Genomic DNA, 25,298 nt, shown 5'->3' with positions numbered 1-25,298 from the left:
ATAGCAAATTCTAAATTGAATTATGCAATTCTTCTGCTTAAAACCTCTACAGGTATCCAGAGGTCTATACAATCACATTTAAAATCCTAGCCTAAAAGACTTTTCCCATAGTCTTTCCAGCTACCTATACCATCAAGACACATATGCTAAGTCCTACTTAATATTTAGTTGCTGAATCTTAAATCTGCTTGGCACTCTCATAACCATGAATGTCCACATGCTATACTTCTGCCTAGAATAAAGATAAAGCTCCAATGTGAAGTCATTTTTCTTCTTAAAAATTGGAGGAAAATATGGTTTATTAAGTAACATTTTTAGTCTAAGAATCTCCGTTGCCTATGTCAACATTTAGTCAGTCATACTGGGTCTTTTAGTGTATACTCTGAACTAGCATATAAGTTTTATAAAGACCATTTACACACACACGCACACACAGTATGAATGATCAGTGCCTAATAAATGTTTGTTGAGTGAATGAGACCAAAAAGAGGGCATATGAGGACATTAGCAACTGCTCTCAGTATACATCTAGTCTAGGCGATATACCTAAAAGTGAAGCTTTCCTTGATGATACTTCTAGATAAATTTTAACTTTGAGGATGGCTTGGTAGAAGAAGAATGATAAGTTGTTCCAAACATATGGGATACTTTGGAAAACCTTGCAAATGAGTTAAAAGAACAGGATAAAAAGAGCAGCAGACTTAGCTGAAATAAAGTAATTAGATGAAGACGTGGAGTAAGTAAGGTAACTGGCATTTGAAAAGTAAGTTGGCTGAATATTTCTCTAGGAAAGCAGTAACTTCCTTCTATAAGCATCTAATGACACCTCATTTCAGAAACATTGGTGATTAGATATGAAGTCAATTGCAAGTCATGTAAGAAAAAAGGAGCATAGAGGGAACCAACTTTAAAACTGAGTATGTGTTACAACAAAATGGCCAATGTAGGTATGTCTCCAATAAAAACTTGACAGTGAGGTAATTACTGGGTTTTATATTTATGGATAAAGAATACTCCTATGTAGTAATGACTAGAATCTTGTTAAAAGTCAATGAAGAAGATACAAAGGTAAGGAGTATTATGGAATTCAAGCCATGTTAATTTCAACCAAGGTTGTATCATCCTAACAGAGCCAGAATATGAATATTTTTGCCTATTTAAATTTAAAATCTGCAAAAGAATTATGTGAGATAGGATAAGAGTAAAATTAGTTTCTCAAACAGCAGAAATGTACTTTACAAAACTTTCCATTAGCCAAGATTATGAGAATTTTCTATTAACCTTGACACCAGTTACTTTAAAAACAAAACAAAAACTCAAAACCTGAAAGAAGTATTTTCCAGTATTAGTTAGGTTCTCCTCACAGCTAACCCAAATCAAAATTGTGCACATCAATTTATATTATTAAAAAGTCTATTTGAGTCTCACCTCATCCACTCTACCAAAATGATTAACTAATTAACAAGTGCAAAATCACAGTCTGAAATAGAAAAGAGGGGAAGGAGTAATTATATTGGAAAATTGATTGGTCTGCTTTATAGCCAACTAGCCCAATTGTGAAATAAAAGGTAAAAAAGATTGGGAGTAATTTAAATATCTTTAATAATGTTCTGCATTAAAAATATTACTTTGGCTACAATTAAAGGATTTATAGTTAATATTAGGAGTACAAACATTAACCTTCGTTCAGAAACATCTTAATCTATATTTTCTATTGAACAAACTAAGTCTGGCATATATGGCATGGTGGAAAACAATGATTAGAACTTTGGAGAAAGACATGAAATATTTTTTATTAAATTCTAATTTGTAAGATTTATCTTCAGTATTCCAAGTGTACACACAAACACTCATGCAGGAATACATATTTTCTTTTGTTGTTGAAGAGACCAAGGTGCTTCATAGAAAAGCTTGCCAACCAAAAAGAGAGCATTTGGTTGAAATACCCGACAGGATGATTACATGTGAACTTCAACCTTTTAATTAGCCCATTCTTTATAATTTGAGGATGAGTCAATTTTAATAATTTCAATATATAAATATAAATAGCAATTAAAGAACCTAACCAGTGAAAATCAAACTATGAGTAGACGAAATCACTTAAGGTTTTAGCATGTTAAAATCTCCCATATGAGTTTACATTGAGTTTGTTTAAATAATTATAATTCCTTAGTTAATGCATTACTACATATTGTGAGAACAATATGCATGATAAATAGAAATTAATTATGAACTAAATTTGAAGCTAGAACTATACCAAGGAAAAAAATTCACTGGACAGTTGTTCATTTATTGTTTCATAGACTTTCATGATAATGTTATTTTGAAACTCAGTAACAATAAGAGAAATCAGTCTGACTTAATGTTTTAAAAATTCAATCTTTATTTCTAATAAGGCCTTTTAAACGAAGTTAGAAAAATAAAGCATAGTTTTCTGTTGTAATCTGAGAATTACCCAAACTCTAAAGTATTATTACATAACATATTTGTGAATTTTTAATGGCTCTAAACATTATTTTTAGCCTTTTTGGTCCTGACAATGTTATTCCTGAATCCTTGTCTGGTTGATAGGTGCTAGCTATTTGTGCAAATGTAGGCAACTTCCTCTCAATTAAGATAATGGGGATCGAAACAAGTTCCTTGAAATCCACATGGGAGAACAGACAACCTACATGGTAAAAAGTCTGTAAACCTTATTATAGAAAGGAAAACAGGACTATTTAGAAAGGAAAAAGAAAAGGCTTGTTGATAGGACATGAGAGCTGTCTCCAAGTAACTGAAGAGCTGTCATGTGGAATTGTGGTTCAAATTAGAATCCTATAATTATTCATTCACCTAACAAGCATGCATTGCATCCTTCCTATCTGCCAGACCTGGTTCTTGGCGCTGGGCAGACAGTAGTGAGGAAGAAAGACAACATCCCTCTTCTTACTAATCTTACTCTATATGGCTAAAACAGAAAAATAAACAAGTAAACAAATACATGATCAAGAGAATGGTAATTCCATATTGGGTAAGTGCAGTGAAAAAAAAACAGGGAAATGCGGCACAGGAAGAGAGTTCTCAGTGGTTAGTAAAGACTTCTCTGATGAGGTAATATCTGACTTGAGAACTGAATGAGCATCAAGAGCTATATGCATAAGGAGGGCAAAGCATTCTAGACAGAGTGAACATAGGCAAAATGGCCTAAGATGGAGGACTCTGTCATGTTGGAGGGCTAGAAAGAGGGCCTGTGTGGCTGGAGAAAAAGGGCACAGGAGGAGACTGGCTTTTGACAATGTATTAACAGTGGATTCCCAGAAGGTTTTATTTTATTTTATTTTTCTTTGTCAAGCTTTTATTAAATTCAAGTTAGTTAACATATAGTGCAATATTTAGTGATCCATCACTTCCAGCCTCTCAGGTGCCCCTCTCAGATTTTAAATCAGAATTCTCTCTCCATGAAACTATACATAAAACCAAATAAAATCATAGGTACTGCTCTGCTTGAGGTAGGGGATAGATGGCCCTCAGTGTGCCTGCTCAGCGGAACTCCAGGTCCCAGCCAAACATCGATGGAGTCAAACTGCCTTCAGTTTAGACATAAAATACTGAGATTCAGAGATGATAAAGTAGAACGTATGATATAGAGGAAAGCATATGGATTTGTGTCAAACAGACCTTGATTCAATTCTGGCATGGTGCATTTAAGCCTTGGATAGGAGGAACTATTTCCATGCTCCTGAATCCTGGTCTTGCCTTGTGACCTGCTCCGACTGACAGAATAAGGATGGAAATGACACTTTGCAGCATCTGAGCCTCAGACTCAAAACTTCCACTCTTGCATTTTAGAATACAACCACCTCGTGAACAACCCCTCTTTGAAGATGAGACCATATGGAAATCCAGGCCCACTTATGCCAGCTGAGGGCTCAAGCATGTGCATAAAGCCTTCAAGGACCAGCAGCCATTAAGTCTGTCAACTAACTGCAAATACATGAGAGAGAACAACTCATGTCACATGCAGCAGAGTCAAGCCCACCCAGCTGTGCCCTGACCAGATTGCCAAACTATAGAACCAAGAACAGATTACTTGTTGTTTTAAGCTACTAAATTGTGAGGTACTTTGATGTGCAGCAATAGATAAGTAATACAGAAATTGGTTATGTTTGCTAGCCATTACAGAATCTAAATTGTGTGGCATCGGTTTTCAAAATGAGAGGCAGGGGGGCAGAGATCTCTCTTGGAAAATTGAAAGTAGGCTGTTAGCAAAAGCTGGAAAAACGGTGAACAAACTGCTAGTGGAGGCTTGAAATGCAGTGTGAAAATTGTTAGTGGAGACTGAGAAAAGGGTGGTCTGTATTATGTAGTGACAGAACAACTGGCAAGAATGTCGCTGGTGATAATTCAGAAGATAGAAATGTATATAATGCATGTGTGGATCTGACTAAAGAAATTGCTAGACAGAACACTCAAAGTGTCAGTTGAATGTGTCTACCCAAGAATAATAAAGTACTGTAAGAGAGAAAAACAGCTAAATCAGGATATATTTAATTTGATACACAAATTTAGAGCAAAACCAAAGGGCCCAGGACTTGCTTGCGTTACAAAATTAAACTATTCTTTGTACTCTGTCTACCCTAGAAGGAAAAGATTTTCAAAGTAAGAAATGACCTTAGGGTAAAGATCACATCAAGAGTGTTGCTATGTGATACTTTGCTAAGATTTTAGAAAGACTTAGAAAGATCCTTGTAGATTCTCTCAGGTAGACAATATTGATTCTAAGAATCTAAAGGACATTGTGACACAACAGGAAGATATGTCCAAAATAGAGATATGTCTCAAAAAGAATTATGAATGTGGGTTTAGGGCATGTAGTTAGCTCTTGATAGATATAAAAAGTTTTTCAGAAAGTTTTCTGGTAACATCACTAAGAACTAGGACTAAAAGGGACCATTAAAATAAAGAGAATAGGGGTTCTTAACTTTCTAATGGCAGAAACAGGTTGAAGAAGTTACTCAACTGCCAAGAATGGCCATCATTGGCCATTTCTAAACAAAACAAAACACAACTCAGGATAGAATCAAGAGCCCAAAGGACACAGCCAATAGTGGACAGTTTGGAACAATGGATTAGGACACCATTAACAGGGAGCAAAACAGGGTCCTACTCCAGGAATATCCCCTTAGAGCAAGAGGCCCTGACAACACATGACCAACTGAATTTTAAAATTGCTGTGGACATGGGGCGTCTGGGTGGCTCAGTCAATTAAGAGTCTGACTTCGGCTCAGGTCATGATCTCGAGGTTTGGGAGTTTGAGCCCTACATCGGGGTCTGTGCTGACAGCTCAGAGCCTAGAAAAGCGTGCTTCAGATTCTGTGTGTTTCTGTCTCTCTGCCCCTCCCTTGCTCATGCTCTGTTTCTCTCAAAAATAAACATTAAAAAATTTTATAAAAAAAACTACTGCAGACAATGATTTCTAAATCCCAGACATTTCTTTTTCTTAAATTTTTTTTTTAACATTCGGTTATTTTTGAGAAAGAGAAAGAGAGACAGAGTATGAGTGGGGGAGGGGCAGAGAGAGAGGGAGACACAGATCTGAAGCACACTCCAGGCTCCACCCTGTCAACACAAGAGTCCAATGGGGGCTTGAACTCAAGAACCTGAGCCATAGTCAGACACAATCAACTGAGCACCCAGGCGCCCCTCTCTTATTTCTGAATGAGAGCATCTGCTATGGCTCTCTTGACTGGATAGTTTTATTTTGGGTGGATAGAGAATAGTCAACTTCTCTATTTCACAGTATCCCAGATAAGGCAAGCTAAACCCAACAAGCCTCATTTGCATTTGAACTTAATATAGATCACAAGATCATAGACTTTGAGTCTAATGCCATGACTGGATGACAATTTTGGTATCTTGGAAAGGGGTGGATGCATTTTGCATGTGGGAGGGATGTGAACTACTGGGACCAGAAGACAAATAAGTACTGTTAGCAATGATGGCTGCCATCCGCCTTCCATGCTATAGACATGGCCATTTGTGATTTGATTTTGCTGTTTTTCCCCATAAATAAGCAGATGGTATTTACTTACTTCTTGAGTACAACATGTATAGCACATCTTGTAATTTGCTTTAACCAAGAGGGTATGGTGAAAGTGACAGCATGTGACTTTTGAGTGTTTATTTCAACAGGCTTTGCAGCTTCCACACTTGCCCCCTTGGAGCTCTGCTACCTTGCAAACAAGCCCAACCTCGCCTCCTTGATGAGACATCATTAGGCAAGAGAGATAATAAAGAGACGGAGAGAGAGTCTTAGTCATCTCAGCTACTACGCAACTCCAAGTGAGGGTCCATATATGCGAATGAGGCCCTCTTGCCAGTCCCCTGGCCTCCTTTCAAGGGACTGAAAATGCATGAATGAGCCCTAAAGATACCTTGTGAAGTAGAAGAACTGCCCATATGAACTCAGCCAAATTGCCAATGTACATGATTATGAGCAAATAAATAACTGTTGTTCTAGGTCCTGGGCAATTGGTTTAACCTTCTCACTGAATTATTTCATATGGAAAAAAAAAAACCTTAAAAAATACTATGTATTTTATAGGCATATTATGATGGTTCAAAGAATAATTTATAGAAAATATTTGGCAATGCCTATATTTTCGAAGTACTCACTAAATGGTAGTTAATTATATGTATGATAATTATCCTAACATCAACAATGTACAGTGTTAAACAACTTGTGCGAGATAGTGATTTAGAAGGAGCTTTCGACAGAGACTCCCAGGCCAAATTTGTCTTCCCTAGATGTCAAAGCCTCTCCATACTTGTTAGCATTTACCTAGGGTATTTATTTACTGGGAAAAAAACCCCACCATATTTAAAAATCAACAATTCATTTATGTTAATAAGTTAGACTAATTTATTCCAAAATGTCTCTGAGGGCAGAACTATAAAACATGGATGGAACTCATGAGTAAGGCCAATTTGGGGTCATTAAAAGGAAGATATATATTTTTTAATGTTTATTTATTTTGAGGGAGAGAGAGAGACAGAGTGCTAGTGGGGAAGGGGCAGAGAGAGAGGGAGACACAGAATCTGAAGTAGGCTCCAAGCTCTGAGCTGTCAGCACAGAGCCTAACCTGAGGCTCAAATCTATGAACCATGAGATCAGGAGCTGAGCTGAAGTTGGATGCTTAACTGACTGAGCCACCCAGGCACCTAAAAAGGAAGATATTTCTAAAATAGGCTTTTCCATAGCTATAACGACATACATTGCCTTAAAGATCAACCATATTTCTTGTCACTAAAAGCACTCAAAAACAACTAATATTTATTTTGTTATAGCTATGACACATGAGCTTAGTTGGTCAGATGATTTTTATTTCCCTTCCTAAATTAGTGCAATAAATATTCCATTTTCTAAAAAAATCTAAATATTTTAAAGACCCTTAAGTCTTAAAACACTACCCATGCATTTAAAAACCCCACTGACATTTTCATTTTTAGACATGGATATGTGCACAACAGAAAGCAACACGGGATATGAAAATTTTAAATTGGCCTTTTCTCCTTTGAGATCAATACTCAGAACAGTCAATTTTTTATATGTTAACTGTCTGTTCATATGTCTGGAAAAAAAAGAAACTCAATATGCTTTTGCCAAATATCTATTTATTCATTTATTGATTCATTTATCCAACGAATATTTATGAAACATTTATCAAACTCTTCCTGTACACTAAGCATTGTGTTATGTGGTATAAGTTTGTATTTTATGGAAAAAGGCTACTATCAATATCTGATTCTAAAGAAATAATGAAGAATCTTAAATATTCTTCAGTTTTTGGTTTTTGGTATTTTATGTTTAGAGACTCATTATGTGTGCACGTATTTATCTAATCATCTGATACTTAGTAAAACAAAATATATACATTCAAGGCATTTTCTCACTAAAAATCAATCACAAGTTTATTCTAATAAATGAAGTGGACTTTTGGTTTGGTTTGAATTTGATTTGGAATATTAATAAACACTTTTGAGATTATTTATGTAGTAAGCTTATAAATGAAGTGGACTTTTGGTTTGGTTTGAATTTGATTTGGAATATTAATAAACACTTTTGAGATTATTTATGTAGTAAGAAAGATACATGCAACATGCACTTACAGATTACATATATGTAGTACATAATATGTAATCGCCTGATAAAATTTATGATATAACTCACAAAAATAAAATATGGTTATCTATTTCCCAGCAGTATAATGTGGACACAGGTCAAGAGGTTCTTTCATGTGAAGTCTAAACAATTTTTAATATTACTAAACAGAGCATTTCTCTGGTTTGTCAGGAGAGTTTAGCTGTAACTGAGCTTGGCATGGATTTCTTTCCCACCTTTGTTTCATGTACACAATATATATTTATTTAAAAAATAATTTATAATTGCATTTTAAATATTTTGTGATGATATTTTGAATATCTTCTTTATAAAACATAAACAGAATCTCAAGAAAGGCAATGTACGTATTTTGGGACATTCTAGAAAGGCTTATTTGGGAAGGAATAACATAGCTAATAAAAGCCATCTTTGATGTTATTTAACACAAAAGCAAACACAGATCTTTTTATATTTGACATTAAAAATCTGATCATTTGCCTCCCTAAAGAAACCACGTAGAGCTTTTATACAGACCGCATAGTAAAGAATAATAATATTTCTGTTTACTGAGATATCAACTGGCATTTCACTGTAAGTCAATGGTCTACCGTTGCCACAGCATATTAGACCTCAATCTGGCATCTACAAATGTCAAGAGTATAAAAAGAAGTATAGGATGAAAATCAAAAGCATGTTCCAAACTCCCCAAAAAAATAAAAAAAAAGGGAAACAAAGTTCACCTAAACATATTTGCTGCAGAAATCAGTGCAATATTCAGCTGTCAATCTAGAAAAACAACGAGGGAGCCACCCTGTCAGTAGGACAGGATAATAAAATTTCCAGCAGATGTTCAGGCAAGGCTCTAATTTTTACTGAACTCCCTTGGTAAGCATTTAATTTCTTTATCATATGCAGGCTCGGCAAATTGTACTTCATCAAAACTGTATTGTGAAATATTAATATTTCATATGATAACAAATCTCCATAGAATAACCTCTGTCATATTAAGAGCATCCAAATTTAAAATGTCAAGATTCTGAATTTTAATACATTTTAAGTAGATTCTTGAAATGGCATAATAAATTATAATAAGGCTAATCTAAATTGGTATACTGTAACGTCACACAAATGTATAGTCATATAATATTTTAATAGATGTCTTCAGTAAGAGACTGTGGGAAAAACATGTTTATACCTACTGAGTTGTATGCTACAACATTTTATCATAAGAAAGCACAGATCCTCATAAGACAATTTTACATTCACAACAGGTATAATCACTAATTAGGGACAATATAAGAAAACTAAGAAAATCCCTACATCTCTCTGAAGCAAACTACTTCAGAAAACCATGTATGGGCATTATATAAGCCCACAGTGGCATCATTATTTATGTCATTATAATCTGCAAAAATACATTTGAAATCGTCTTTGCAAAAATATTGTGTTGTACCCACCATTAAAGTAACAGAGAGCTTCCTAAAACCCCCAACATTACGTTTTATATGCCAAATTTAATTTGCATTTGTTCCCTACACTCCCTTTGAACCAGCATCACAGACTTGTGAATTGATAGATTAAATTCAAATTGGAGGTTTAGAAGGAAGTTAGCTTCCACATTTATTTCTGCTGTTGATCCTAATAAAGGCAACTGCTCCTAGGTTACCAAAAGAGACAGCATCACAAATCAATGCATGTCACCAACAGAGTAAAGACAGATGTCTCTGATTAATCAGAATTCAATTTTTTGCAAGCAAACAGCAAATTCAAAGCAAACACTTTTTTTTCTACAATTCTTTGCCTGTACCTGATTAGCCATCTATTTTTGTTTATATATAAAAATTTTAAAACAGTGTAACTAATGTAGTCATTAACTGGTATCAGAGACTTGGTCTTCCTCAATGGATTAAACATTTGATTATAGCTTTTCAGTTATTCTTAAAGGATGAATTGAAACAAAGACAAATATAGTATCAATATTCTACAAAGTTGTAAACAATTGATTAATGATATTCTAAAGCTGAATCCGTTGTTTATTCTTACACTTTGTTTAACCAAAGTATTTCTACATATTCAGCCAATTTATTTGAAAAAGAATCTCCCTTTAGTTATTTAAACATAAATATACAAACATTTACAATATATTATATATATTATATAATATTATAAACATATATATTACATATTATACAATATTATAAACATTTATAATATATTTTATACCCTGGGTTTCCTAACTTTTGAGGATCCTCTAGATTTTCTTAATCATACTTACACAAAGCATCTTGTAAAGCTGTCAGAATAAGACAGCTGTAATGTTTTAGCCATACTAATGCTAGCTATTGATCCTAGTAAGAGGAGAAAGAAGGAAAGAATGTGCTTAATGGGGCATATTTGTTCTCTATTATTTTCTTTGCCTACGGATAAGGCTGATTTAAATAATGATACACTTTTCTTGGTCACTAGATTCACACATTCTTACACATTAATTATTACTAACTACCAGTTAGTACTAAATACATCGATTTAGCATTTAAAATTTTATCAGTAAAGGGTCGAAGAATGTTAAATTCTGCTATGCTTTTCTAGTTCAAAACGATATCAGGATGCAACCTTCTGTTGTATAAATCATAGCACTTTAAAAACATGTATGTATATGCTTTGTGTATTTTAAAGAATTTATCTCAACTATAATCTGCACTTTATCTTCTACTAAGTATGTCCACTTATGGTGTGAGTACAAAGTCATAATGTCATATTAAACTTAGGTATATGTACTTTGAAAAGTTTCTGTATTTAAAAACTCAAGAAGAATCTTACCAGCACAAATGAGCTATACTGAGTGATTCTTTCTGACATGAACTGGATCCCAGGATTATGTACAAACCAAATCCAGAGTCTCTCCACCTTGAGTTCAGGCATATGTCCTCATTCACACACATACAGAAATCATGAAATAATAATGTCAAAATCAGAATTCAGGAGTTTGTGATTATTAAATGAAATAGGCGCTTTTGTAATATAGATATTTTTGATGGTTCCCAGACAAAACAAATGAGAAATAGATGCCCTTCCAAGGTACAGAAAGATTGGAAAGAAAATAAAAACTAATGCATAACAATAGGTCTTATCTAGTAGCTGAATATTATTTCTTGGTCAGGCAAATCTGGCCATTATATTACTTATGTCCTAATTAAAACACATGTTAGACGTTTAAACAAGACTTCAAAAATATATTCTTACCTTATCAAGAGAGAAAGTTTTGGTCAGGGCAAAGCCCCATCCAGCTTCAAAAGCTCTTCGAATCATTGGTGCACTGGTCGCCGGGGTGGCACTAGCAAGACCGAAAGGATTTACAAACTTCAGTCCAGCCATTTCCACACTGAGGTCCACCAGATCAACAGGAGTGTAAAAGAGGGGCAGCTCAGGCTTGGCAGACACGGAAGCTCCATATTGTGACTGCAAAAAAACAGAGAGTCAATAACTGTTCTTGTGTCATACCTGATTTTTCCATATAATCTTTTACAAAAATCACTGCAACACAGCATGTGAATGAATATAGATTACGTTGGTCTGTTTACCATGAGGAAAACTGGTAAAAAGTCAGTTAGCAGTGAACCAAATTCATATAATATCATCTTTTTCTAATTTAAAAGGCATTATAGAGGGTATTAACAGAAGTAAAATCAATTAAACAAACAAACAAACAAACAAACAAACAAACAAAACCCTCTATTTAAAACATACGGAGGTTCAAACACAAAAGGGAATACTTTCAGAATTTATCTCCCTGGTTCCATATATCAGACTTTTGGTCTTAATTTGTGGAAACGTCTTTAGTGCTCAGAGATATGGGTGACAGCAAGTCAGGGGGCCTAATTTCAATTTCCAGTACGCTCACTTCTGTTTATGAGATTTTAGGAAAGCCACCTAATATGTCCACGTCTTTTTCTCCTCTACCGCTTTCAGTACAGCAGCAGGAATGCTGGTTGCTTAATTTCCTACCTCATAGGGGTATTGGAAAATGCAGGAGATCATAAGCCACAGGAAGACAACTAATTTGGAAAGTGGGAAATGTACTCATGTGCATCAGGAGAGTTTATTTTTTTCCAAAACCAAACCGGCACCTAAGAGGTCAAGACTTCAACTGGCTCTCACCACTGTAAATCACCTTTGTTAAAGGAACATTGTAATAACATTGCCTTGCAGTACAAAAACATGTATGGAAAGTGCATGGCACACTGAAGGAGAGTAGGTACTTGTTAATCGTTGTCTCTTCCTGACTGGGGACATTATTAAAGATCTCATCTGGCCTTTGGTTTAAAAGTGTCTCTGTCTCTGTCTCCTTCCTTTTCTCCCTCCTTCACTTTCTCACTGTTTATCTCTGAAAGACAAATAATACTGGCAAATATAAAAAGAATGAATTTTCTAAGCCAAAGTGGTTACTGAATGGATAGGGCTACTTAATTCTACAGTAAAAATTCCTTTCTCTTGTGAACCATCACTCAAAGGAAAAGTTGTTTGAGCATAACTTTAATTTTACAGGAGTGTGTCTTATGTAGATAAAAATTTCCATGACTCGCATACAAATTATTTCTGGACCTCCACCATTTATAATGCAAAGAAAAGTTCACTTAATATGTAAAAAGGCATCAAACTTGTCAATTGAAAGACTGATGTGTCTCACCCACCTACAGAGAGGTGCCTGATCACATCAAAGCTTCAAGTATGACAGGCATCTTCTGCCAGGAATGTTCTGGCACATTTCTGACTGTAGGTCAGTCCTGTTGTGAACATAATTTCTCCTGTCCTCACGTGGAATTGTAATGCTATTAAAAGATTATTAGCAAGACAAAAGGTATAATGTAGCATATAGGGAATTAATATATGTTAGTTTGATGTGCGTGTGCATGTGTGTCTGTTTGAATTTGTACAGGGGTACACCAGGGGGATAAAACCTTTGATGTGATTTTCTCAGCTGCAAAATCATAGTTTAAATTGAAACAAGCAAATTTAGGCTAGATGTAGGAAGACTTTCCTGACACAACCCATTGGTTAATATTGGGAAAAATTTAGATGCGCTTTTCCTATCTGAGGAATCTCAGAAATTTCAGGCAACTTTGGGTCTGAGGCTAACAGCAAAAATGTATATGGTCCCATATTCTTTATTAGGTGAGGTGAATGATAACTATGAGTTTTCTTCTCTTTTTAAGGTTTGGTACTGAAATATCTAATCTCTTTAATCTTGCAGATGACTTTGTTAATAATCCTAGCTCTGTGAAACTAGTCAATGGCCCAAGGAGGCAGATGTATATGTATAGTTCAACTTGCATTTCTTAATTTGTGTAGCTTAAAATAAAGAAGGCATTGCTCTGAAATTCTTAAGAAGGTTGCTGCCTTAATATAAAAAAGGAATGATGTAGAAAAACTTTGCAAGATTTTTCTTAAGCTTCAAAACAAAAATAAAAAACAAACAAACCAAAGCAAACAACAACTAACAAAATATAAACACACACATAAAATTCTTCCAACTGAGAACTACAGCTTCTTATAAAATATGTATTTTCTTTTGTTGACAAATATACTACTGATGTGTATGCATATTCGATAGAATCTAAAATCTTTAATAGGCAGTTATTTTTCATACTGTGCATACAGGGCTTTTGTTTTGTTTTGTCTTCAAGACTTTTTACCACAGTGTGATGCTACAGCAACCCATACTGTCCACGCTCACAATTACTCGAGCCCAATGTGTGCTTCCTTTTCTGAAGTTTAAAAGCCTGTTCCCCTTTGTACCCTTGCTTGGGCAACAGAAGCATTTCAAATTTCAGCTCTCACCATGAGGCTAATTCGTCCCAAATCCCACTCATCACCTCCAAACTCAGACTTCCAAGAGACTTGAAGACCTTTGGATACGGATGCTTTGCTGTTAATTCAAACTCAACTGCTTCAATGTGTATCCCATATTCTCTTCTAAAGAATGAATATGTGAGCCAGATTCTCAATTTCAGACAATACTACTTTTCCAGTCATCCAATACTGTTAGTAAATAACAGATGTAAGAAACAGCCTAGATTATGTTAACTATACTGGAATTAAAACTAAAACTTAATAAAATAAAATAAATAAAGTAAAATAAAATAAAATGGAATCTTTCACTTAAAGAAAGAAAAAAACCAACTAGATGGTGAGCTATGAAAATTAGTTCCCCAATAATACCACTGTGAAAAGGAGTACTATAAGGGCATCAGACTGATACAGAAAGTAATACAAAAAAAAAAAAAAAAACTATATTGACATGTTTATCCTGTACTAAGTGAAAAAATAATGGGTTAACATTATATGTAAATCTAAAAGTTTTCAGTAAAAAATAAGTTAACAAACAAATATTTAACATATATTTATTATATATTATATATTATTATATGTATTGCTATGCATCTCTGTTCATCTATCATAAAGAGTAATATCACTATGTTAACCAGCATTATTTGAACTGTAAGATAATCATTAATTTTTAAATTTTTGCTGATTTTATTTTTCATACTTTCTATACTGACCATAAATTAATTTATATGAAACAGATAGAATTAAAGGTATACTAAAGCAATTTTCTCAAAGAATCAATTAAAAACCAGTAAGTGAAGATCGAGGTAAATTGACTACCCCTTAGCTTCCTTCTCAAATTGTCCCAAATCAATCCCTTCAGCTATATTTATTATTATACATAAACCTAAAAATATTTAGAATTAGATCAATCAAGAGATGATCAATCTTAAAATCCTTATTTTATAAAAAGAAAACTAAAGGTAAAGATTAAGTGAGTATTTCTAAGTTATTCAGTTAGTGGAAAAGCCAGAATAAAATGTGTGTTTTTCTAACCTGTTGGTCAGTTTTCCTTCCACTCTCCTAAACTGTCTCTCAGAGGTACAATGTTTCAGTCACTGTTCCCCAAAACACTCAGTGCCACCCGCCCTTTTCACTCTCGCACATCCAATATCTTTCTTTTCCATCTACTATAAAATTGCCCAATCTGAAGCACTCCTTGGCCACTATAGATAATAATTTTATCTGGACTACCCCCAGGGCATAAAAAAATAACATTCTTCCAATTTATTAATTACGTTAAAATATTTGGTTGTCTGTGTAATCACGAATAGGCTAAAACGTATCCACATCCTCAGGAAACCAAATGTCTTTTCATAGCATACATTGATTGCTTCTATAATGTAGTGACCATGTACTTAGACACAATGCTTACCATTCATATAAAACTATTTTCATTCATGTATTTACTCAGAAGATATTTATTAAGAACTTGAAGTTATAGAGGTGAACAAAACAGAGAGGTCCCTAGAGTTCACAAATAGAAAAATGCAAATAAATCCAACAACTAAACAACCACACACAAAATTAAAACCCTAGATACTTCATCACACTTGTCCATGTCTCCATGTATTATCATGTATTTTCACTAGCCTAAAACATAAGCCAAGTCTTTCTTCACCCATCAAATGTTTATTCACCTTTCCAAATTTAAGTCATTCATGCAAGTACATGCCTCCTAGAGCATTTCCATAATACATTCCACATCCTGGTCTCATATATCTGTCATCTCTGCTATTTTGCAACTTAAAATATGCCTCTACTTCAGGAGTCATCACACTGTACTGTACATGTTGATTTTCTCTTCAAATAGAACATAAGCTCCTTGAGGGCAAGGATCATATCTCTTCAAATTAATATCTTCATTATAACTAGAAATATATGTAATATACATGTATGTATTATCTATCATATATATAATACTAACTCTTAAAGGCAACTCTGCCCTCTTAAGAGACAAAGATAAGTAAATAAAATCACCTTTCCACATGGCAAGTCTTTGTTTTAAAGTATGTTTTAAAAAACTATCATATTCTCTCCAAACTGCCTTTTGCCCAAGGCTATGCATTTAGATTTTATAATTATTTTTACACTATTTGATATTCTTGTTGTCCTTTGTTGGATGGATATCTCATTTACCTTTTATGTTCTGAAATTGAGAATTGTGCTAAAGTAGCTAAAAGTGTTAAATAAAACAAGCTGAATTTAGGTGATTTCCTCCTTCATTTCCTTTCTAAAACAAGAACTATCTTATGGAAATTATCGTGATCTCTTTGTAGTTCAAAATATAATTAATGGAAACATCAAAAAAAAAAAGAAAACACCCTAATAAAGAGGCTGAAGTGATAAAGAGCTGAGAGGAGGATAGAAGAGGAAGGTAAAAAGAGAGATTAAGGAAAAAATGAGATGTCCAGCATATTTTTAGAGTGTAAAGGTAAAAAGTGACCTTTCTTTTATAGAATCCATTGTTAGACACTAAGAGACATAGCAAATGAGAGGGATGTCTAAAGATGACATTTTAGAAAAGTTTTCTTTGTCCTTCTCAGAATTTTTTTAGGGGAGACTAAGTGAAGATTTTAATCCCTTACAATTATTGTAAGTGGAAAAAAATATCTCCATGACATGCATAAATCATGAGAGGTACCAAATTTATAGGGGTTATACTTAAATTTTCTCATTTCACTTTCATCTACAAAATTCTTCAAGGCTCTTCACTACCTGTAGAATCTAGCCTCAGCTCTTCAGCATTATATAACCCTATTTGTGACCTGGGCTCCTCCTTGCTCCCCATACTTTCTAATCTCGTTCTAACCTCATCTACTACCATGCCTTCAAACCATTTTATGCTTCCATTTATTAAATAATTTCTCAAACAAAACACTATCATTAATGTACCTTTGCATTTTGACTTTTCCCCCTTAAATGTCCTTTCATGTCTTACTTTTCTTCTTTGAAAAATTCCAAATAATCTTTCACAAGTTAATCTTGTTGTCATCTTCACTAGGAAACTTGCCCCCCTGTCCACAAGCAAAGTTGTTCCCTCATCACACTCTGACTTGTTTGTTATGTGTCTCCAACCTAATTTAATTAAAGCACCTAGCATGACACTTGACAGAAAGATGCTCAAAATATTTGTTGAATACATCAGACTAGTGACCTGGGTACTTAGTCTCATTTTTACATCAGTTCCCAGTAAAATGATAATCAATTTAGATGAAATAATCATGAAATGCATTCCAGATATATATCACATTATTCCATGCTTCTAATCTAGAATAACATTCAACTTTTACCACTGGAAGACTGCTGAATTTAGCAAAGGCAATAAAAGGAGTTATTTAGTGCAATGGTAAATAACTACTCTGGTCAATTAAGTTACTATGTAAATATATGCATTCTATATCAGACACATAAAGTGACATAAATATTCACTGACTTCACAATTTTGCTAGGATCCAGCTTAAAATGAAACATTTTCTGCCCCACATGATTTTTAACTTCTACTTTAGAATGGATTTGTTTGGTTGCAAGTATAGCCTCTGATGGTTATTTAAGAGTGAGGGTACAGAAGCATCTTGTGAAACTCATGAATGCAGCAAACCTCTAGGAAAGGCTCTCCTCATGGAAAGCCATATAATCTGTCTTTCCTTCACTCCTCTTCCCTGTGTATCTAGTTTATTCTTCCATCTCTGCCCATTGGCCTCCTCTGACTCTTTATGCAGAATGGTTGCTATTCTATAGGTCTAGCCTAGTAATTTTTAGTGTCACATATTAAAAACATTTAAAGGGTTTTTAAAATTCTGATGTCCTGGCCAGGTAGACTCCATACTAATTACATCAGAATCGCTCAGGAGAGAGCTCAGGCCTTTGTTTTTTAATACTCTCCAAGGAATTGAAGCACGCATCCAAGGCTGAGAATCGCTTCTTTAGCCATGCCAATGCTCCCCTAATTCCTAATTCTCAAATGAGACATTCAAGTTTGGCCACGATTGTGTTACATGTCTACCTTATTAAAATAAATGGCTACCAGGGGCCTGTTCAAGAGAATAAAGTATTATTAGAAGGTGAACAGATACTCTAAAAAGTGCCCATATGGGGACCTTTATCTGCTTATAAGGTATCAGCTCTGACATCAATCGTTACATTGTCCAAATGTTGAGGCCTACTGTAAAAATAGGACATTTAGATTATTCTCAGAATCAGTAAAATACTTGTCTTCTTGCAAATAATACTTATGCCAGACCCAGTGATAAGTGTTTTGTACTTATTCTCTCCGTATGATAGTGACTATTTAAATTAGGCATTATTCTTCTATTGAAAATGAGGAAATGAGGATCAGTAAAAGTAAACAACAATGTCTCTGAAGACAAGGAGCTAATAAGTAATAGAGCAAGAACTGAATTCAAAGACAACCCTTCCTACAATATATCAAGCTGTTCCTGTTTACATTAACATTATTTTTCTAAAGTATTAATATCCTCAAATTGGAAACTAATCTGAATATTATTCATGATGGTTTGGTTGAACGTACAAACACAACATATGTACACACACACACATTGGAAATCCATTACCACAAATAAAAAGTATATTCCATTCAGACATTAATAAGATAATCAATTATAATGCCTTTCATTTTAGAATGAAAATAAAAATAAATACAATCTTAAATTATAATGGCCTATTATTTTCTTATTACATTATTACTCTTTATCACTGGTATTTTCCAACTATACCTGACTGGGTCATGGAATTATACACAGAGAAATTTGCATGTATAATGGTTATGTTGTTGAGAAAAAGCAAATCACATCATAATTATGTATCCCAATTGCATTTTCCCTAATTTGCTTTACTAGAATGAAAATTAAAAAAAAAAAAGCACTGTTAAAAGCAAGAGTATTGGTAGGGTTATATTTGATTGAGGAAGGGAAAATAACTACCACTATGTTCCATCCAATTTAAAATCATCAAACAGCTTTCACTTACTCATTTTATTTATATTTCATTGTGATATAACTACAATGGTCCCTATCTTGGGATACAGCTGTTCTAGAAGCATCCATTCTGAGATTATTTTAAGGCAAAGAATAAATAACATTGTATAGCTACTTATGACTAGATTAATTCATAGGCTAGATTTATGCATTAATTAACTCCAGGTCAGTTACTTTGCCCTTTGAAGAAATATCTATTGAGAGGAAAAACTTGCAAAGCAGAAATTAATTTGGATTAGCTGCTTCCATAGTGGAAAGGCCTAGTTAGAGTGACTACAATTATAACATAAAATCAGATTTCATTTCTCCATTTTGAGAAATTACTATTTGTAATGAAAATTTTAGAAAAGATATGAGGCTATAGAAAAGTTCCTAAAAAATAATGATCCCATTTTATTCACTTCTTAAAGGATTATATTCACATTGCTCTTAATAAAATATTTGTAACCTGAGTGCAGAGAAAGGCTAAAAAATTAAACATTAATTCAAATCCATGTGATCTTTTTCTTCATCTAAATGTTACCCCCAAATATCAGCTCTTAAGCAACTAAGGTGGGTGGCATCATGCAAAAATTCCTTCCTCTTCAACAAAAAATCTATTCCTCCCCCAGTTTTCCCATTTATTTTATGGCATGACCATTCATTCAGCTTATGCCCAAAATCTGTATACCATTCTTGATACTTCTTCTCCTTCACTGACCATTTCTCTTCTACCAGCAAACCTAATGACTATCTTAAAAATATATGAATCCATGTACTTCTATTTATAGTAATTGCCCTGATTATCTTTTACTAGGACTATTTCTTACTGCTTTTTCATTTACCTTGCCTCCTACTAGAATCCACTCTTTATTTTTACCAGAGCCATTTAAAAACACAAACTTGATTGTTTAAAACTTTTCATTCATGCCTCACTGCATTTCATTGATATTCAGATTATTATAGTTTACAAGATCGTTCATGAGTTGGTCCTGTCCCCCTCTCCAAGTTACTTTATGCTACCTTCTATGTTAATACACCTACCAGTCACATAGGACTTTCTCTAAACTCTGTCTTTCCGTAGGTGTCTGCAATCGCTATTCTCTCTTCATGGAACGCTCTTTTTTATTCTTCCGTTACCATCCAGACTTTACTCCGACTGCAGTTGCAAGCTCTTTCAGCAACTGCTATGGATTGATTTGTATTTCCTCAGAATTCATATATTGAAACTGTAACCTCAAAGTGTTATTATTTTGAGGCTGGGCTTTGGGGAGCAACTTAGGTTTAGATAAGGTCATGGAGGTGAGGTCCTCATGATGAGATTAATGTTTTTTAAGAGACACATGTGAAGACACAGTGAGAAGGCAACCACCTACAGCTGGAAGAAAACCCTCGTGAGAACCCCACCATGTTGGCACCCTGATCTCACACGTTCAGATTCTAGAACTAAAGTAAAATAAACTTGTACTGCTTAACCCACCTAGTTTATGGTATTTTGTTATGGCAGCCCAAGCTGAATAATATAGCAATCTAAAATAGAATCACCAATGAGCCAATGAGTGAACTTGTAAAATGTGTTTCCTAAATCTCATGTGTCCCATCATCTAAAATTTTCTAGTTATTTTTAATCATTAAATAATATTTATGAAGTGCTTTCTATATGGTAGGCATTGTGACCAGGTGCTAAAACACAGGAGTAAAAGAAAAAGATTTTTCTGGTCTCATGGATTTTACATTACAGACTAATGGAGGGAAAAGGGATCAAAAACATAGATGAGAGAGTGTATGTGCATGCCTGTGTGCATGTGTAATGTTGTGATTTATAGTAAGATATATATATGGGGGGTGGCACCTGGATGGCTCAGTCAGTTAAGTGTCTGACTCTTGATTTTGGCTCAGGTCATGAGATTGAGCCCCACATTGAGCTCTGGGCTGAAAGCAGGAAACTTGCTTGGGATTCTCTCTCTCTCTCTCTCTCTCTCTCTGACCTTCTCAAAATAAATAAAACTTAAAAAAAAAGAAGTTTATATTTGGTATTCATCCTGCTTCTGGCTCCTAAAACCATTGAAATTTCCTAAGTGATGAGACCAATGAAGGTCTTTCTTATGTTAATTAATGGATGAAAGCACCTAAGGATGGGAGCTGGTTGCCAGGATTATCAACCACTTGGTTAGAGGAACTTTCTGTCCCATCCCCTTGACCCCCTGACCTGCAGGGAGGTTGAGAGTGGCTGGAGGTTGAATCAAGATTTAATCAATTCTGACTATGTTGTAAAGCTTCCATAAAAAACTCAAAAGGACAGGGTTCAGAGAGCTTCTAGGTTGGCATAAGAAGTGGAGATTTGGGGAACTGGAAGTTCTGCACCCTTTCCTCATACATTGCTTTGTGGCATCTCTTCCGCTGGCTGTTCCTGGGTTATATCCTTTCATGAAAAACCAGTGATCTAGTAAGTAAAATGTTTCTCTGGGTTCTGTGAGCCAAACTTGCAAATTAATTAAACCCAAGGAGGTAGTCATAGAACCTCTGATCTATAGCCACTTGGTCAGAAGTACTAGAGGTAACCTGGACTTACAATTGGAATCCTGAGTTGGAAGGGGTCATAGGAACCCCTATCCACAGCTGGTTGGTGAAAAACACAAGTGGTAATCTGGGCTTGCAAATGAGGTCTGAAGTGGCAGAGGAGGGCAGAAGGTGGGACAGTTTTACAGAACTGTGCTTACCTGTGAGATCTGATGCGATCTCAGGGTAGACAGTGACGGAATTGAGTTAAATTGGAGAATACCCAACTGGTGTCCAAGCACTGCCTTGTGGAATGGGGGACTCCTACCCCCTCATACATGAACATTGCAATTTGATTCTGGAATCCAACCAAAATAGTGTGTTTTCAAGTGGTTTTTGCTCAGAAACAGAATGCAGAGTATGTGTGGGTTAGGGAGTAGTGTGGCTAGGGGTAAGGGAAGGTTTCCATTTTGTGCCCACAGAGGCTTCTTTAATAAATAACATCTGAGCAATACAAGAAGGAGGTGAGCAGAGTCATGAATATACCAATAGTTTTGGTATACTCTCTGACTTTGAAATGAATGGTTCAATTTATCAATTGAATTACTGTAATAACATGGATTTCTTTTACCTTCTACTAATTATAATATCATTCATTTAAGAAAATAGCACACAGACTATTACACAGAGGCTTTATGTCATACAACCTAAAGGGTTTGTTAAAAGGATAAACTGGTGAATTAACTTTAAGAAGTGGTTTGTAAGTTAGCCAAAGGTCCCCCCAAAATAATAAATAACATGTCGACAAACTTTCAAAAGCATCAATCAGTAAGGTAACAATTGCCATATTCACAGGCCCAGGGGCAAAGGTGGTGACACTGCTGACAAGATGTCAATGACTAGTGTAAGAAAAGCCTGGTGACCAGCACAGGGTGGTACCTGACAGCAAATCCATGTAGCACAAAGAAGTCAGCATGATTAAGGTGAGAGTGATGAAGGTAAATAAAAGAAGCTGACATTTAAGAAAGGTGACAGCAGCAATGTTAAATATTAAGACTTGGAATAAAAAGCTCAAAATTGTAAGTCAACAAACCTACCAGGCAACACCTGCTTTTGCATTAACCTATTAACCCCTGTATTTCGGGGAGAAGTCTCTGAAACAGGCTAAGGCAGGGATAGGATGCAGGGAAAAACTAGTATAGTCATTCAGGGGTTACTTCAGGACCCCAATCAGGGGAGTAAGGCCACATTAAAACTCATTTGTCTCCTCTTTAAAACACCTATCATAAAGGAAGGCTGTGCAGATCAAATGAGAAAAATTATAATGCACTGGTATGCTGCTCCTTTTCACCCTTCTGTTTCCATGATCACTGTACCCTACCACTTGTTTTATCAGCCTAAGCAGTTATCATCAATGAGCCACAAGAATTTGTGAAATGTGCTTCCTAAACCTCATGTGTCCCATAATCTAAAGCATTTCCTCAGCATATTCAATTTTCCAATCATATGGTAGGCATTTCATTGGCCAACCATCTACTATGAGGTAGGCAGTGTTCTAGGCACTGAGGATATACTACAGAGACCAAAACTGACAAAGACTCACTTCGAAGGTTATGTTCCCATTAGATGTTGTCTGGCATATGGTGACTACGCAATACAAGAGAAGTGATCCAAAAATGAAATACGATCATTTTGAGGATTATTTGTGTGGATTATAAAAGTTCAGCGCCATTTTTCTCATCCCCACTCTGGCACAGAATTCTCTGATGGGACTTACTTATGTATTCTACCTTCCATATTCTCACCTGAAGCTCAACCAAAGGACATCATGAGGATGGGGCAGGATGAGTATTGAAAAGAACAGTAGAGCTGAGAATAGAAAAACCTGGGTTCTAGCCCCTGAATGCCATTACCATCAACATCTTAAAAAAGGCATTACATTTCTCCTGTTCTTTTCTATGGATGTTGTTGCTGTCTTTATCTCTTTGGGGATCTTTAACATATTTATTTTAAATCCCTTTCAGACAGTTCTATTACTATTCTTTTCTCCCGAATGAATTTTCCTATGACTTGAGTTGACTCTTTTAAAATCTGTTCCTCAGTTTTCTGACCCATATATTAAGTTGTTGAATCAAATATTTCCAGGGCCATATCCATCTCAACAAAATTCAGCATATGTTTTCTAATTTGTAAAATGGGGGAGGGGAAGTAGACTGGCAGGTGTAATTTTGAGTATAATGAGAATGTTAAGCCTCTAAAAATAATCAGGATATAATGGGTATTCCATAAATTAGATTTTTTATTGTTAACATATATAGCTTAGGTTTCAGAACCATAAAAAACTATAATTTTGTCTTTTTTTTATGGATAAAGATAGTGAGGCTTAAGATAATGGATTTGGGATTTTCATCAGACTTCAGCCTAGGTCATGATCTAACCATTCCCAAGTTACACTCTGGTGGCAGGCTCTATGCCTGGAGCCTATTTTAGATTCTGTGTTTCCCTCTATCTTTCTCTCTCAGCTCTTCCCTAGCTCACACTCTGTCTCTCTCTCTCTCAAATGTAAATATTTAAAAAAATTTTTTTTAAAGCTTTAAGTCCTAGAGCTGAGAATTCCACCTCTATGCTCAGAACCATAAGTGAGATAATCAAAAGGCAATGTAACCTTCCCAAAGATCCAAAGGCAGAATTAAGGAACAATTAAGTTAGGATTTGAACCCAGCTCTCTTGACTTTTAGACTTATACTACACCACTTATATTTAGATATTTTCCAATCTGATCCTTTACAACTTGTATAGGACTAAATCACTGAACACAGTTCTGATTAAAATTTTTGCATTTGAATTTTCCCCAGCAAGCTAAAGGTTTTCAGTACTTTGTTCTATTGTGATATTTTCCTGAGCTTGACACAGCTCCAGGCAAAAAGGTGTTGGAGATTTGGCATGAAATTCTTAACACCTATAGCCCATTTGGACCAAGTGACCTTGCAGTGGCTAATTTCTTTCATACTCCATCAGCACATACTGAGGTCAGGTTCAGTATGGCATATATCAGATTTTTCAGTTATTTTTTTTCTAACCATTCTGATCTTGAGTTATCTGCCTGAACTAGCAATCTACTGCTGTATTAGTAAGGATATATTCTGCCTTTATGGAGACAATTTCATTTTAAATTACTTTTCAGGTCAAACACTGCCATTTAATAAAGGTTTGGAACCCTATATAAAGCCAATAAAAGGCATTAAAATTACTTATTAGTCATGGTATTTTCTTTCTCTATCATCAGCTGGATAGTTTTGTTTTCACAGCTCCATTAGATATAGTCTCATTCCTCATTTTTTCCCTTGACTTCCTTTTACAACACATAGATGTTATAAAAAGTAAATCCCCCTTCATACACAAAAAAAACTGCATATTATTTCAAATATAAATTTTAGACATAAGACTCAGAAATAAGTGTCAAGCTTCTGGTTCTTAATAATTATTTAAAAATACTAGCTAGGGAATATATCAAAAATTAACATGACTTGACCATCAAAAATGCAAATTCTATAGACCATCCATAGGGTTTATTGTATGCTTACTTATAAACAAAATAATTTCATTCTTCTAAGACTATAAGGAAATTTAACTTTACTATTTCTCCCTGGAAGGGATAAAAATGAGAACACATAAACTTTTGATTCTAGTTTAGTCTAAAGGCATAGTTTCCCAATGAGAAATTTGGCTGAAGTCATTTCAATACAGTGATCCTGACCAAGAGGAAAAACTTAGCATGGAAACAGCATTTAGCC

At 34.8% G+C, this 25,298-nt stretch overlaps 1 protein-coding gene across 1 annotated transcript in view; it reads right to left on the bottom strand.

Moving 5' to 3' along the window:
• DPYD (dihydropyrimidine dehydrogenase) overlaps positions 1 to 25,298 on the bottom strand; it is an 806,753-nt gene that overhangs the window by 375,497 nt on the left and 405,958 nt on the right. Inside the window, exon 13 of the mRNA XM_029948659.1 lies at positions 11,387 to 11,602. Coding sequence (XP_029804519.1) covers positions 11,387 to 11,602 — 216 coding nt within the window. The remainder of the gene's footprint in view (positions 1 to 11,386; positions 11,603 to 25,298) is intronic.

The sequence above is a fragment of the Suricata suricatta genome, chromosome 8 (assembly GCF_006229205.1).
Source record: "Suricata suricatta isolate VVHF042 chromosome 8, meerkat_22Aug2017_6uvM2_HiC, whole genome shotgun sequence".
Classification (NCBI taxonomy): domain Eukaryota; kingdom Metazoa; phylum Chordata; class Mammalia; order Carnivora; family Herpestidae; genus Suricata; species Suricata suricatta.
Note: the sequence above shows the minus strand (reverse complement) of the source record. Positions and strands in the feature narration are given on the sequence as shown.